Source organism: Pieris napi, chromosome 9 (assembly GCF_905475465.1).
Source record: "Pieris napi chromosome 9, ilPieNapi1.2, whole genome shotgun sequence".
NCBI lineage: Eukaryota > Metazoa > Arthropoda > Insecta > Lepidoptera > Pieridae > Pieris > Pieris napi.
In genome coordinates, this window is record NC_062242.1 from 9,940,916 (window position 1) to 9,958,067 (window position 17,152).

A 17,152-nucleotide genomic window follows, 5' to 3' on the forward strand; every position below is an offset into this window, starting at 1 on the left:
AGCTTCACGAGAAAAGCTAATAACTAACTATCCAATTTGTTTTCACTACTATATGATCTTACAGAACAAAAAGCTTTGCGTAACACAATTGATTAGCGTGATTTGTTTCGCGATGTATTTGCGATTTTTTACAATTGATACATCTATTATATATGAAACGGCCATGATAAGCATTCTAATGACACCATGATTGTTTATACCTTCTTGAAGTATCTTAGTTCCCTTTTGTCTTGCTTGTAATTTAAAATAAATAATCATCTAACCACATTTTCATGTGTTTATACAAAAAAACGTACATGCGTTAGAAGTTAAACTTCTTTGGCGTGACAAGATCTTATCAAAAATGTTATTCTACGTTTGTAGAAAAAACGACACTAACAATAGAAAAAAGGTATTTAATATATTGAAAGTTTTATTATAGAGCATTATCTGGTTAAATAAAGTTTATTTAAATATAACAAAAAAAGTATAATCTTGACTATAGCTTTAGGGTGTCGGTTTTTTGTGGCGGTGTGCGTATAGTAAAAATTTACTCTCATCATATTTCCCTAACGCCCCAAAAGAAGTATAACTTCAAACATCAACACTATTAACTTTTGATTAGATTTATCGTAATTATAAAACTTTGTGAACATACCTTAGAGAAGAACTTAATATCCCTCGTGCTTGTCTTAAAGCTGGATCGTCTACTGAAAGTAGTAGACGGTTTTAGGAGCTTCATATTAATCGTCGCGCGGTCGATGTACTGGATCAGTTTCTCCAACAAGGAATACGCGAATCTGAGCTCTATTGCGACACCCGTAGTGGTCTGTTCCGTGTCAATTTGGGACGCCTTGCTGGGTCTGTGTAGTTTGTAACCCTGGTATTGAAGGTATTTGAGGAATTCTTGAGACCTTTCGCGGTCTTTTTTCTTCTCCTTGTCGGTTAAGAGATCGTAAGGAACAAGTTGCGGATGAATACCACCTTAAAGTGAAGCATATTTTTTATAGTTTAATAATTAAACTTACTTACTTTACTTTAGTCACTTATTTAATTTACTTACTTTACGTATTACTTTAACTAGATATTTTTGCTAACAATGATTTTAATAATTCAAAAATGCATGGCGATGTATTTCGAGCTAATGTACTAATTATAATGATTTAGGTAATTTACCTACTATTTATCTTTAAGTAGAAGAGAAGAAGATTAATAATTATATGTACATACATCTTCCTTTCTCACGGCTAATTCTTCTTAGCCGATACGTCAATAACGGCAAGTCAAGACATATCAACTCTTATTACTCGTAAATATATGTAAATATTTCGGATAATTTTACCTCCATTGGTAACAAGTTCTTCTTTCTTCTTCTTCGCCCAGATGTCGTGCGCGTTATCAGCTAACCTCTCAGCCATGTTCTGCATCTCTCTTGACAGAGTCAGATTGGTCATATCCACTGGATGTGGGTTGTAGTTGAAGGGCGTTGCTGAGTCCTAAATGAAAATTCAAAATTACCAAAGAAAGAAATAGTGTATTTATTTTTAATTCAAAGTTTCCAACAGTGTTTAAAATAAAAATATTGTTGTCTTTTAGCCCTTTATTATAATATAATATAATATAATATAATATAATATAATATAATATAATATAATATAATATAATATAATATAATATAATATAATATAATATAATATAATATAATATAATATAATATAATAATATAGCAATAGAAAGTGCAATGTATTTAAAACTTGAAGAGATACACTACATTTTTTTTAATTCTTCAATATATAGAATAAAAATCTCATATTTATCTTACCAAAGAATCTGGTGTCCTCTGATAGCAAACCAAAAGGGAAATAAATTAATGGTTGTATAATTTGGATTACTTGTAAAGCCATAAAGAAATTTATATTACCATCCCTCCTTCCTTATTGCGTGAAACAAAATGAGTTTTACAACAGTTAACACGTAAGTTAAATTTGAACCAAATTGAGTGTTATTTAGATAAACAAATCACTTTAAACGTTATGATGAACAATAAAAACAATAAAATAAATAATGAAGAAAGTAGGTGATCCCTATTAGAAATAACAAAAACAATCTACTTACAATGCCACTCTTAGACTGTCGTCTCATGGAACTCCTATTGTTGCTGGGTATATCCACTTCCGAATGTTCTACCGACCAGCCAATAGCAAGAAGAGCCTTGAGGGATTCACGAACGGGCTCCTTGTAACGTTCTTTCTCCTGAAATAAACGTATTTATCATTGATTTCATGTCTATCTCCAATCGATTATCAGGCTGTTAATTTCCTGGTGGAACAAGAGTCTGAATGAGCTGCCCACTGAAGTATTTCCGAACCAATTCGACTTAGGGTCCTTCAAAAAGTGTGTACCAATTCTTTAAAGGCCGGCAACGCACTTGGTAGCCCTGTGGCGTTGAGAGTGTCCATGGGTGGCGGTATCACTTAACATCAGATGAGCCTCCTGCCCGTTTGGCCCCTGTTCTATAATATAAAAAAGGTCAAGCGTTCTAAGGCTACATATACAATGATGAATCTGGTCTTAAATACAGTAGGCTGATTCGCCGCTTGCTTATCAATTAAAAAATATTCGTGGAAATGGATAACATCATGGCAGAGACCAAGAGTTGAAGCGCCAATGATTATCTTTTGGTTTTTTGTCAGTATCACGGAACTAGATTGTCAAACACACATTTTATTTTGAATAATTAAATATAACATTTATTGTTGAAATTACGTGAAAAATGTGAACTTACGTAATCATTCAGCATGTTGTAGGGTTTCAAGCGTGGGTGCGTCTTTTGGCTATCAGACCAGTTTTCACCGTAGACCCAACCATTTTCGATTTTTCTGAAAAATATTGATAACAAACATTATAAATGACTCAGATTTCCGTTTATATTATTATATTAGTTCAACAACACTTTCATATTCTAAAGTCTAAACAATCTAAAGAATCTTAAGAAATTTGAATTGAAAATAGGTCCCTTCAAGACGGTATTTGCGTACGAATATTATAAGGCCGGCAACGCGAGTGTCTACATCAGGTGAGCCTCCAGCCCATTTTCCTATACACAAATAAATAAAAATGCTTAAATTTGAAACAAAAAGTTATAAAATTCTAACCTTGACGCCCAAGCATCGTGGTAATGTTCGGAGAACTTCTGAACGATTGTGTTAAGGTCGTTATTGAGAGCCACCGATGAGGTATTGATGGGCTGAGGGTCGTACTGCGGATTGTCTGCGCCTGAATACAAAGACCTCTTTAAAATTCGTTAAATAAAAATATGCAATCTCTTTGGACTTGAACTCCTTGGTTTTAAAGCCACGAGCCTGCTTTTTTGAAAAAAGAACATAATGTGTATATGAGATTGGAAAATAAAAACAAAAGAATAAAAACAACTAAGCTACTTGGTCATCACTATAAAATATTTCGATTTAGAAAGATTTGTGATTGATATCTTAAATTACCTGCAGCCTGAGATTCCTTGCCATAGAACTCGTCATCATAGTTCTTTGAGAGCGAATAGTCAGGAGGGAGAGCGCAACCTAAAAGTATTTTTAAGTTATATAATCTTTTACTTCACTGTTAAATGCTTGGGTATTTAGAACATTTTTTTGGTTTATTTAATTATTACACTGTCACAGCTGAATTAATACGCCTTTTTGAGTCAAATTTTATTAATTGTTTGATACACATTTCAGTAAAAATGTACTATATAACGCATAAGAAATTGATTTATAATTCCTAAGTAAGATTGGTAACATATCGCAAAAAGCTCCCATTCCCTATTTGCTCTCGCCGCTTAATAGTTTTCTCGAATCTTCTATCCGTACTATTCGTGAAGCGTAGGGGTTAAGATAATGTCATTTAAAAACCTACTTAGAAAAGATTAATGGATAGCTAGTTTTATAAAAATTACTTTTAATAAAATTAACTAATTACCAATAGCAATCAAGCAAGGCAGAGCTTTTCCAAACAACTCTGGCTCGTAGTCCATCTTGCTGAGAGAGTCGAAGATGTTCGAGAAGAGCATCATTGTGAGTCTCTTTTCTTCATCAGACGAGGATCCGTAGGAGCCTTGACCGCTGGTACTGCCATAGTACTTTGCACATCGCTCGTAGTGTAATGTTAAAAGCTAAAATACCAGAGTATATTTGTTTTTATTTTAAAAACTTTTTTGTATTTCGTTTTGGACTTGGAAGGCGCTGAAGTGGTGATGATGAAAAACATGATAAAAGAAACATAGTTAAAATTGTGACCAGCACCATTATATTTTACATTTACTTCCAAAGGAATCAGAAATACTAGGGCATTTAAAAAAAATCATAACACAAGAAACAATATTGTTTTAGTTGGTATTTAGGAAAACATCGTGAGAAACCGGCATACCTTATACTTTAGTTGACGGCGTGTGTCAGACACATATGTCACCTGTACTTGCTTATTAGAAAGAAAATTATCACGATACAGAAATCTGGGGCCTAGATCTAAAAGGGTGTGACTTCCCTGTTATAAATAACTAGCCGTTTCGCGCCCGCTTTGCTGGACGAATTAAAATAAATTTTATGTTTCATTATTTTATTTTATTTCATATTTTTATTATTCTTCTTTTTAACTTCCCGCTAAGAAAATTGAAATATTTCGAAAATCGAGTTTTTAACAGATGTTGACGTTTAGAGGTTCTAGGAAGCCTCCCCGAATGTTTCCGCGGTGAAGTCCGTATGGATAAATTTTCATAAAAGTAAAACAGCAATGTGTCCTAAGTTTAAGTTTTTGTGAGAAAATAAATAAATAAATAAATAAATAAAATAATAAATAAGCAATAAAAAAATGAAGGAACGTTGGAATTTAATAAATAAATTCGCATCGAATGGTGGTAGTTTCATGTCGATACGATCAGTGGTTTAGGCGTGATTGAGCCTCAAACGAAGACCATTTTCATTATATATATATATAGATAGATAGATGTATAGACAAGTCCAAATACATCAGTAACACATACCCTTAAAGCCACAGTAGTATATTCAGACAATCGGGAGACGTCAACTGTAAGTTTCCTCAAAAGCTTGAGTAACATGGAAGGCTGCATGGCGGATGTCAGAGCAACTAAAAAGTCTGACACGGCCTCACGCTGACCCTTTGTCAGCATACGGTTCTTTGATAATCTGAAAACAGTGAGTAAATAAAAATAAAAATGTGTTTATTTATTATAAGTTCATATGCAATACAATGTGTAAGATTTGGGAACCCTTTTAAGTATAAAATTCCTGTGTCAGGGTTCCCAGTTCTTCCATGACAAACTTAATTATAAATACCTTAAAATATATTTATACATATAATTTAATTACGTCTTTTATTTTATTTATTTTTGTTTTAGATTTTTCAACTGTTATGAAAACGCCTGAGTGAGTGAGTGAGTCAGTGAGTGAATGAATAAAGTGTGTAACAGTATGAAGATGTTTAGGTTACCTTTATCATAGGCAAGAGACTATAGTCGATGACTATTGTTGTACAGCACTTATAAAGAGAAGGACTCCGCGTCTTCTAAATAATATAATTACTTTTTTATATATAATTTATTTCAAAGTTTTTTTTTAATGAATGAAATGTAATGTATTTATTTATTATATACATAATGCATTTTCTACAGTATTATAAAATACCAAATATTACAACCCTATTATAAAATACATGACAATTATGGTGAACATAAACTTTACAAAAAATATAATAAAAATTTTACTCCCATTTTAGTTTTAACTAGTAATATTTTGCTTAATATGTAAATGAGGTCTCAGATAGACGCTTAACAATTTTATATATTGATGTGGCTACCGAATATATACCAAGCTCTGGATAGGTAAGTAGTGTTTATTCTGTTATATTCGTGAAGAATTGGAATAAAAGGTGAACTCTCCTAGGTTGGTTTTACAGATGGAATTTGGAAAATTCCTCTTATTTTGAACCTACGAATAAATGAGGGACGACAATGTCAATGTTCTGTAAGAGGTTACTGTACTGTTGACGATTTAACAATATGTATAAGAACGTAACTCCGGCTTTGTGTTTCCTATTGAATAAGTTTGTTGTATGACAGAAGAAGAGGTGAATGACCTAATTCTATGTTTAAAAAAAATCTTCTAATTATTTGTAATTACTATTAAAACACGAAGTCAAGCTTTAAAAATTTCAAAAGTGCATTAATGTTGAAGCAAATCTTAAACTTATACTGACCTATACACAGTATGAAGTGTAGCATCAAGCAAACTAGCGTAGTTTTCAGCCTCGTTGTAGAAGTTAGCATGTTTGATAAGCAACGGGAGTATGGAGTTGCCGATGTATCTGTTCATTGATAAAGCCATGTCTGACTCGCAACCGTCGTTCTGAAAAGTATTTTTATATTAGGAAGAAAGAAAGAACCTTTCTTGTCGAATGGAATAACAAAATCCATCGTTAAAACCCGTGATTTCCAACCTATTTTGCCATGCCCCACCTTAGCCTTTTGAAGAAATTACTAGGAACAGTAAGCAAATTTCCAAACATAATGAAAAACCGAAATGAAAATTCCAAATAATTTTAATGAGCTTTCGAATAGCCCCCTTAACAATCAAATTGCCCCCTGTGGAGCGTGGGTCCCTTGTTGGGAAAAACTGAAAGATATTTGGTGGAGATATAATTTTTCTTTTGGTTTATACGTTTTTCAATTACAAAATAGAGAATTGTGCAATGATTCCGATGATGTATATATATTCAAAGATTGATCAGCCCAAAAGAAACTAAAGAAAAGCTAAATTGTAATATGTTATATATTATTGACCTATTAGTGCTCGTTCAGACACGGCGGGAACCGCGCGATTGTCTGATCGTGCGGTTTGAACCGCAAAAATGTCGACTGTTCAGACATTGGCGGTTAGTTAGCGATCAGTTTCAAGATGGAAGTCGAAGAGTAACTAACGTGTCTGTGGTTGATAAAGAAAAGGCAGATTCAGAGAGGATCGACTGACACATGGTAAATTTGTAACACTATTGACTATTTGAGAATGTCAATAAAATCTTTTGATGAACTCATTGAACTAATCAGGGAAGATATTTCAAGCTCTGAAACACATATGAGGGCACGTGTTACCAGAAGAAAACTTATCCACTTCATCAATAAATAACTCAGTGTCGAAGCGATAGCGAGCTCACGGTGCTCTTGTTATGACGTGTTAATCGCGCGGTGCCCGCAATGCTAATGAACGCTGAGTAAGATCTTCATAGTAATAGAACCGCGCGGGAGTATCGCGATTCTATTTTCTGGCGGTTGGGTTGCGGAAACCGTGCGGTTTGATTAACCGCGCCGGGTATGTCTGAACGATTACTTAATAACTCATACAAATAAGACCCGCGCGATTTCCATGCGATTCTGAAATCGCGCGGTTCCCGCCGTGTCTGAACGAGCACTTAAGAAGAATTTTAAAAATTGATATTAAAACATACCCTGTCTAACATAGTAGCAGCTCTAAGATCAGGAAGGAAGGCCTCTTCCAGAAGTCGATAGAATAGCTCCTGCGTTTCAATTCCATATACTCGTTCCAGGAAAAGTCCTACACTCTGCTTATGTCCTGGTATTAAACCGGATGGCATGTCTAAAAAATACAATTTTGTAAGAAAACATCGTAAATTTAATGAAAATAAAATATTTCACTTTCAAGATTTTGATATGGCACCAGAACTCATGAAATATGTGTTTTTCTAATATATTTGAAAAATTACTAAAGAATTAAATGGTATTAATATATATGATATGTTTTATGCTTGAAAATAAATCAATAAATAAAATACTCAAATAGGATTTAATAATAATTACCCCAAGAAAAGTAACACTTTCTCATTTTGAAGTTTCTTAAATGGAAACTTTAGATAGTTTTTTCGAACTACGATTTACCAGATTTAGGTCTCTCTTCGCCAGCAGCCGGGTTGTTGAGAGTGAATCTCAAACTGAGTACGCCTTGGAGGTCCTCCAATGGGACCAGGGATCTTAAGATGGCTCGGGCACGTAGGGATTCGTTTTTACCCTATGAGCAAAGTATATTATATGGCATGATTTTCTTTTGGAATTCAACAATAACAGAGTTTAGAAAATACCTAAATTTTATATGTGAATATTGGTATACTTAGTAAACTAATAATATAATATATATAATAGGCTTAATCATAAAAAGCCGGCAACGCACTAGCGGTCCTCTGGCATTGAGAGTGTCCATGGGCGGCGGTATAACTTAAAATCAGATGAGCCTTCTGCCTGTATGGCCTCTGTACTATAAAACTAAAAAAAATATATATATATACTAGCAGACCGGCCAAGCGTTGCTGTGGCTAAGGTTTTAGTTATATTACATAGTAGTAACCTATTCAAGAGAAACGGTTGGAGAACACCAGTCATGGAGACCACCCTGCTTTTTTGGTGGTAATGCCATTAAATTGTAGCTTATTTGAAACGTTGGTACTTTCAACACAGCGCCATCTGTTAGAATTGTATCAAATAACTAACAAATATTTGCAATAAAATAATATTGCGGTTATAAATTGAGATGTAAGCTATCCTATCTTTTAAGTTAGATCAAACTGCACATGGTGTGCAAATTTAATTGAAATCGTTTCGCTAGTTTAGGAGTCCATAGCGGACAAACAACGTGACACGTAATTTATATATTTCAAGATAATTAGGTATAAAATACAGAAATATCTTACCAGTGCGATAACACCTGCATCGGGTGCACAGCGTCCCAACAAGTCCACGAGAGTACAGTAGAAGTTCAAAATGGCGGCGCCTGTGTCTATGTAATCTTCATCGTCGTCTGACTCGGGTAACGGGTGGCTGAACTGTATTTAAAAAAAAAGTGCGTGCGTACAAAGTACACATGTAAGAAGTGAAACTTCTTTGTAAATTAATTATTGAGTAATAAGCTGCCCAAATCCCATACTTTAATTTTTCCAGTCATTCTATATTGATAATACTAAGGCTAATTAAAAACCAGAACTAAAATTACTTGTTGTTATGTATATAAATACCACCATAAATATGGTAACAATTACCAAATAATATAACAAATTCTTTATAATTATAATTGCTAACTTATGTCCACATTTTCTAAAATAGCCTTCCTGGGTCTTAGCAAAAAAGGTCTTGGTTCTTATAAAAATACAAAACCAAAAAAAAAGGTAATTTAGTTACTTAATTAAATAATAATGATATTAATATGTATTTAAAACACCATCGGTGTTCAAGTCTCAATCGATCTCTCACTTTTCTTCGACAAAAACGCTGCACATCTTCGTGACGTTCCGAAAAACTTTTACCGTCATGCGCCTAAAGAAGGTTCACTTCAAAAATATTTGTGAAAAAGATGACTTTACCAAAGTACCTAAATGCCACGTAGGGTAAAATTTCGACCCAGTATGTTGCTGTTTAAATTTTATAAACTAGTGTTTGTGGAGGTGGTAAAAAAGAATACTTACACTGATATCTCCCTCTTGCTCTAAATCCCTTAATTTCCTTCTATCTGCGATCCTTTCACTCATCTTATTAGCGTCTACTATAGCCTTTAAAAGACCTTCGCCTTCACCTCTCAACGCTGGACCCAGACATTCCGGTCTTCTGATGAGAAGACGAATAACAAGATTTGCATTTTCTTCTACGCTTTCACCGTTGACCTAAAATTAGTTTTAATTTAAAATTATTATTATTATTTTTATTAAGCATATTCATACCATTGATATACAAAAAACCCAAGATGCACACTCAACGTCTAAAAAACGTCCTCAAAAAATGAGCGCAACATTTCAAATTGTGCGCTCATTTCAAATAGTCTCGCGTCTAATAAGTGGAGTCGATGTTATTTGTGTTTTTTTTTATAAATAAATTTATGTACTTTTGAACTTTTTTGTGTATAGTTTTTGACAAATATATTTACTAACAAATTATTTTTTAATTTAAAGAAAAAACTTTTTAACCGGATTAAAGTTATGTATTATTATAAATTTACAACTATTTAACATCCAACACCTTTTGTCTTCAGTCACCGTGACCACGTACGCTGTAAAGCACCCGAAAAGTCGGATAAATTTAAATTATGTTAAATAGTTGTAAATAAAAAAGTCACGTTCGACTCCACTCAATACCCGGTAGGACACTACCGACCACGGTCGGTCGTAAAATTTTATTGCTTTAAGTACGTATACACTGCGTTGTAATAACAACTATAAGCAATTCGCGTAAGGTTGATTTTGCAATAATATATGCTTGTAACATATACTGTTATAGACATACTGTTATAGAAAGGGACAGAAATAGTGTTTCGGGACACTTTCGAGCGTTACTTTTATTCGAGACTGTGCATCTTGGGTTTTTTGTATATCAATGATTCATACATAATTAAAAATTGTCACTTACCCAAACACAGAATCTTAGGAAATCCAGATAACGTTCTCCCTCCACTGGATCCCAACCCAAGTCTGGGTAACCTTTCTCTATCAGTTCAGAGTTACTTTGAAGACCACAACGAGACAAGTACACCGCTATCTTCTCCAAATAGTGTTCTCTGGAAGATTACAAGCCCATATAAAATAACATAATAATAATTTTAAATTTAAGTTAATGTTTTCTTAGTTTATTACTTTGTTTGATATATATTCGAATAAAATCATTTTATTGTTACCAATCCCGTTAATATTATTAGTACTTAACTATATGTAAAGATTTATTTAATGACGTAAAAAGAACATTATATTTAGTTAGTAATGAGCTATAAATCTTTCTCAATAAATAAAAATAATAAAACAAAAATGATTAAGCATCGAACAGCCGTTCTAAATATCAATCGAGCATATTGACCCACAATCTCAAAACTTAAGCATAAGAACTAACCTCAAAGCAAGGGCCAGCTCAGTATTTTCCATGAGACTCGAATACGCGACATCTAGCGGAGTGGATCCTCTTAAAGATGGCCTAGCGAGCAGAATGTTGGAGTTCTCGAGAAGGAAGTCGAAATGGTCGAACATGGCTTTCTGGTTCTGTCTGCCCGTGCGACAGAAGTAGCAGAGGAAACGACAGCATGCGACCACCATTTCGTGAGAAGTGTCCTGTACGAAATTTATAAGATTGAAAAACTTCTCTTGTTTATAATAAATATAAATAAAATAAGTTAAGGTGAATCTTGGTATACTTTTTAAAATGATTAACAGGGATTAATGTACGGTTTTCCTGGATCATCAGGGGTTCGAAATAATAGAATAATTTTAACTTACTCAATATTTATCACTCGCGTAATACAATAGAATATAAGCGAAATAATAACTATTATGTTAATTGCTATATAATAAGTGCAAACTGCCGACGTCTGGCTATGCTCCCACTCCTATGACTTAGTTAATTACGTATGACTGCATAGTAACAGTCGAAGAGAGTGCCTGCGTCGGGCTATACTCTCGGGGCGTGACTCCGACGATGTAGGAAATCGTCATGCTTATAAGTGATCAAACTGTACAGCCAGGACACGTACTTACATAAGAAAAACATCACGCTTGTAGGTGATTGGAATGTACGAGCCCTGGCACGTACTTACATAGGGAATAATTAAGCTTATAAAACTAAGGAAGCCTGAGCGAGCAAAATGTACAGCCTAGGCTCGTACAATTAAAATGAAACTACTTTAATTTGTGGCCAACGAGAAACACTGAAAAGCATTCGAAACAGCACTTTATTAGAATGTACCAATTCCTGTAGAAATCGGTATCGCTTTAAACAGGGTTGTTGCCGAAAGTTCTCTATTTTCGTACATTTTACTTGAATTACCTTTTCCTTGTCCTCAGGAGTTGGCGGTGAAGTTGCAGGGGCGTCAGATTGCGCCTGCGCACGTCGGCCTAGCGTGTTCATCATTACGGCCATCACGTTCTCGTGTACACGTAACACTCTATATGGAGTTTAAGAATTAAAAGTGTTTATAAAAAAACGATTTCTCAAATCAAAACTCAAGAAAAGATAAAGATAATAATAATGTTCAGGCTTTCAATAAAGAACATACCTGATTAGATCCGGATGTTGGAAGAAAGTGTGATTGTTGACGAGTTTCCTGAAAATGGGTTAATAATATGACGCATAATATAACAACGCGTGAAGTTTAAAAGAAGATAATACTATCTTCTCCAGGTGTTTTTAACTAATTTAATGTTTTTATTTCCATCACACAAATATACATTATTTACAATATTCTTAACCTACATAGTAATAATAACATTAACAATTAAAAACGAATAAATAGAAAATTAAAACAAATTTATAAACTTTGGTCCCTGTAGCAGTGTATGTACTGTAGCAATACTGGCAGCATTTCCTCGCTGTATTGAGATGTTTATTCGTGGATCGAGAAAAGCGCCAGTTCTGGGGTCTACCAGGCGCCAACTTAAATTTTTAATTAGCACCTGTGCCCTTGAACCCCACTTGAGGCTCAAGAGTAGAGACTTCAAAGGGAACAAAATCAAAGTTGGAGGAAAGACTTATATTTGAGTTTGATATTTTTCGCCTGTTCCACGGCCGCGCCAGTTTGTGTTTAATATTGTAGAATGATACTTATTTATAGACGTAAACTAACAAGAGCCATGTAATTATAGCAAAAAAAATATTGGTTGTTTGTAAAGTAGGTTTACGATCGAGATGTTTACGTGATAACGTCTTATTGGTGATATAAGTTTTTGGGAAGATAACAATTTTTTCAAATTTTAAATTACATCTATCGTTTTATTCACACTTTTGATGATAAATTTCGGGTGTAAAATGACAAGTTTACTTATTCGACTATGATATACATTTTTCTTCATACATTCACGGAATGACTGGCGGCGCTCGAGATGAGACGGGAGATCGGTCCGTCTCTCTCTCGTTATACCTGCGATCGCGCTCGTGAGGTTTTGGTGTGACACAAGTTTCTGAACATGTCACCCGACTAAAACGATTTTAAAGACGTTATCACGTCAAAAATCCTAAATTCATAATGTTTTCATTAATGAGCTGGCGCTTGCAGTAATTTTTTAACATACCACAATCTCTTTCTCATAAGTTCCTCTTCCTCCTGACTCATTTGAACGGGCAATAAGGCTCTGATCTGACTCAGTCCGACCCACATTTCAGCTACGTCTAGTTTGGTTTTCGCATTGATTACATATGTTTTCTCAAGCGCTCGGATTAGTTCTCCCACCGCATCGTATTGACGGACCAGAAGACTGAAAATTTTATAATTTAGAAATGTATACTATACTAGGTTTAGTAAAGTAGCATAAAAAAGGGGTGCGTGTACTTATGTACGCGCGTAAGAAGTTATACTTCTTTGGCATTATTAAAATAGTTTTTGATTGCATGCAAATAATTAATTACAATTAAATAATCAAAGACTGGAAAAGGAGTCATTATAGTCAATAAAGTTCAGTTTACATTTGAAAAAATAAATAAATATTTATTATTATTCTCTTACATTAAGTGTAACATAAATTCTATTATTATTCGAATGTTGTTTTTAAATTATGTGCAATTCCGTAGCATCTTCCGTGGGCAACTTCATTCTGTTAATTTTGTGTCACGGTGCGCGCGTATCGTAAAATTTCACTCTCATCAAATTTTCATAACGCGCCTAAAGAAGTATAACTTCAAAAATTTAACATGAATGCATTTCAATTTAGCAAGCGTTAACTATATTTTAACCGACTATAATGGGAGGTATGTATATTGATGAAAATGGAAAGAAAGTGTATATATGTTATCGAAATATGGGGTAAATGCTTTGCTGGAGGGTATATATAAATATCTGTAAGTTTTGTTTTTTACGGATGTCAACATTTTTTTTGAACAAGCTCTAAGGCTACAATGGAAATGGGCAGGTCATATTGCTAGAGCGCGGGATAAAAGATGGACGCTAGAAATAACGAAATGGACTGGACCTACTGGAAAGAGATGTATAGGACGACAAAGGAAAAGATGGACAGATGACATTATAAAACTAGCGGGGGAAAACGGGATGAATGTTGCTCAAGACAAAGAGAAATGGGAAAATATGGAGGAGGCTTTTACCCTAAAAATAAAGATACAAGAACTAGACCACAAAAAAATAAAAATAAATCTAACTTAAATTTTGTTTAAAACTCATACTAACTTAACTAATACTAATATTAAGGAAAGTAAACTAACCAACTGTTGTATAGATTAATAACGCTTTAATAATAATAATATATAAATGTAGGTAAATAGTGTTGACAGGTAAATTCCACTTAAAAGTGTTACTAGCCATTTATAATTCAGTAGTGTTATCAATGTAGTGTAGGAATAATTCGAATATATTGCATCAAGAAAGAATTAGAATACGTGGCTTTTGGTATAATTTCAGAAATTGGTTTTTTTTTTTTTAAAGACAATTCACACCAATCGTCCTAGTCCCATGCTAAGCTGGTGAAGCTTGTGTTATGGGTACTAGGCAACGGATATACATACATTTTATAGATAGATAGACATATAAATACATATTTAAACACCCAAGACCTAAGCACAACATCAAATGCTCATCACATCGATGTTCGTCTCAGCCGGGGATCGAACCCGGGACCCATGGTTTCGCAGTCAGGGGTACTAACCACTAGACCAATGAGTCGTTAAAGTAACAGAAATTCATTAACAGAACTTGGAAAGATTACCTGAACATTTCCCTAACCAGTTTGGGCGTTTCGATTTGCGACTCCTCAGCCCAGTTGACGATTGTCTGAATCAAAACTTTACGGAACTTCTCTTCTGGAGTCTTCTTCTTTTCTTCTTCGAGGGCCTGAATGAAACATAATTATTTAAATTACAATTTAATGTAATACGTTTGTTTGGTAGTTTTGTTAATAACATAATAGCTGTATCAATAACATTATGTTCAACATAGTTTTGGTGTTTATTAATTTAATAAGAAAATTTTTTTTTAAAGTTTAAGTACTCGTTCAGACACAGCGGGAACCGCGCGATTGTCAGATCGTGCGGTTTGAACCGCAAAAATGGCGACTGTTCAGACAGTGGCGGTTAGTTAGCGATCAGTTTCAAGATGGAAGTCGAAGAGTAACTAACGTGTCAGTGGTTGATACAGAAAATAAAGAAAACGCAGATTCAGAGAGGATCTTAAGAGGATAGTAACACTATATCCCAATTTAAGAATGTTTGAGCGAAAATTTTTGGACTATTTGAGAATGTCAATAAAATCTTTTGATGAACTCATTGAACAAATCAGGTAAGATATTTCAAGCTCTGAAACACATATGAGGGCAAGCGTGTTACCAGAAGAAAAACTCTCCACTTCATCAATAAATAACTCACGGTGCTCTTATTATGACGTGTTAATCGCGCGGTGCCCGCAATGCTAATGAACGCTGAGTAAGTGCTCGTTCAGACACGGCGGGAACCGCGTGATTGTCAGATCGTGCGGTTTGAACCGCAAAAATGTCGTCTGTTCAAACATTGGCGGTTAGTTAGCGATCAGTTTCAAGATGGAAGTCGAAGAGTAACTAACGTGTCTGTGGTTGATACAGAAAATAAAGAAAACACTATATCCCAATTTAAGAATGTTTGAGAGAAAAAAATTTGACTATTTAAGAATGTCAATAAAATCTTTTGATGAACTCATTGAACTAATCAGGGAAGATATTTCAAGCTCTGAAACACATATGAGGGCAAGCGTGTTACCAGAAGAAAAACTCTCCAATCCATCAATAAATAACTCAGTGTCGAAGCGATAGCGAGCTCACGGTGCTCTTGTTATGACGTGTTAATCGCGCGGTGCCCGCAATGCTTATGAACGCTGAGTAAGATCTTCATAGTAATAGAACCGCGCGGGAGTATCGCGATTCTATTTTCTGGCGGTTGGGTTGCGGAAACCGTGCGGTTTGATTAACCGCGCGGGTATGTCTGAACGATTACTTAATAACTCATACAAATAAGACCCGCGCGATTTCCATGCGATTTTGAAATCGCGCGGTTCCCGCCGTGTCTGAACGAGCACTAAGATCTTCATAGTAATAGAACCGCGCGGGAGTATCGCGATTCTATTTTCTGGCGGTTGGGTTGCGGAAACCGCACGGTTTGATTAACCGCGCGGGTATGTCTGAACGATTACTTAATAACTCATACAAATAAGACCCGCGCGATTTCCATGCGATTCTGAAATCGCGCGGTTCCCGCCGTGTCTGAACGAGCAATACGTGTAATTTCTAACAACAATATTTGGGAATATGTCCGCGAAAGGGTAATTCTTTGCTGAGTTTAGTTGGATCAACTACTAAAACACTTTCTAATATTAGAATCTATTTGTAGTTGTGGTAGTGATTTCCTCAAGCAACGAACTCAGGCGTCGTATAGCCTATGAATTCGGCTATTGTTTGACAATTTGAGTATCCGACAACATGACAAAATAACTTTCTTGTGAAGATCTTTGCTGGCCATTAAACACAAAAATACTAAGTTGTCACTTCAAAATTTATGTCTTTTATATAAAAATGATTATGCTAGTTAGCATCGAAGTATAGTAAATAATTAGTAAATAATTTTGAGAAACTTTTTAATACTGTTTTATAGATTATTGTTGAACGTCTCGATAGAGCGGCCAAATTGACATTTTAAAGGTTTGAATTCATTCGAATTTATATGAATTATGTTTATTCGATATAAACTTTCTAGTTTCTACCCTGGGTACACTACAGTATTGATCTACTTTTACCTCCTCAACTGTTTCTGTGTTTTCCTGTAAATTAATTGGTTTTTAGATTTTGTTGAGGTTTTACTAAAGACAAAAAAATAAAAATTTATTCATAGAGTAGTCTATGTGCACCGTTTTAACAATAGTAAGTGTCTTTTTCTATAACAACGTACACATAATTTGACAGATTGTCTTTGATAAAATTTTTGTTTTTAATAATATCGTTTTTATACTCATCTAATAAACCCTTACCTTGGCTTCGTCTTCTAACTCCTTCACAGTGTTGATGATGTTGTAAAGTTTACCAAATGCACCTGGTTTTACTTCCGGCTCATTCGATTGCTGCAACGGAATTATTTATTGAGTAGATCACATTCAAAACATAAAAGACG

At 34.4% G+C, this 17,152-nt stretch overlaps 1 protein-coding gene across 8 annotated transcripts in view; it reads right to left on the reverse strand.

The window, feature by feature from the left end:
- Window positions 1-17,152, reverse strand: part of LOC125052646 (ryanodine receptor) — a 109,181-nt gene that overhangs the window by 36,524 nt on the left and 55,505 nt on the right. For all 8 annotated transcript variants that reach the window (XM_047653603.1, XM_047653602.1, XM_047653606.1 and 5 more), the window contains 20 exons: window positions 17,013-17,102; window positions 14,731-14,855; window positions 13,090-13,272; window positions 12,078-12,125; window positions 11,849-11,966; window positions 10,922-11,136; window positions 10,448-10,595; window positions 9,514-9,708; window positions 8,746-8,877; window positions 7,940-8,069; window positions 7,492-7,640; window positions 6,247-6,395; window positions 5,015-5,177; window positions 3,955-4,147; window positions 3,480-3,557; window positions 3,135-3,255; window positions 2,765-2,858; window positions 2,095-2,232; window positions 1,322-1,475; window positions 638-963 (listed from right to left, as the gene is read on the reverse strand). In XM_047653603.1, the coding sequence (XP_047509559.1) occupies window positions 638-963; window positions 1,322-1,475; window positions 2,095-2,232; window positions 2,765-2,858; window positions 3,135-3,255; window positions 3,480-3,557; window positions 3,955-4,147; window positions 5,015-5,177; window positions 6,247-6,395; window positions 7,492-7,640; window positions 7,940-8,069; window positions 8,746-8,877; window positions 9,514-9,708; window positions 10,448-10,595; window positions 10,922-11,136; window positions 11,849-11,966; window positions 12,078-12,125; window positions 13,090-13,272; window positions 14,731-14,855; window positions 17,013-17,102 (2,949 nt within the window). The remainder of the gene's footprint in view (window positions 1-637; window positions 964-1,321; window positions 1,476-2,094; window positions 2,233-2,764; window positions 2,859-3,134; window positions 3,256-3,479; window positions 3,558-3,954; window positions 4,148-5,014; window positions 5,178-6,246; window positions 6,396-7,491; window positions 7,641-7,939; window positions 8,070-8,745; window positions 8,878-9,513; window positions 9,709-10,447; window positions 10,596-10,921; window positions 11,137-11,848; window positions 11,967-12,077; window positions 12,126-13,089; window positions 13,273-14,730; window positions 14,856-17,012; window positions 17,103-17,152) is intronic.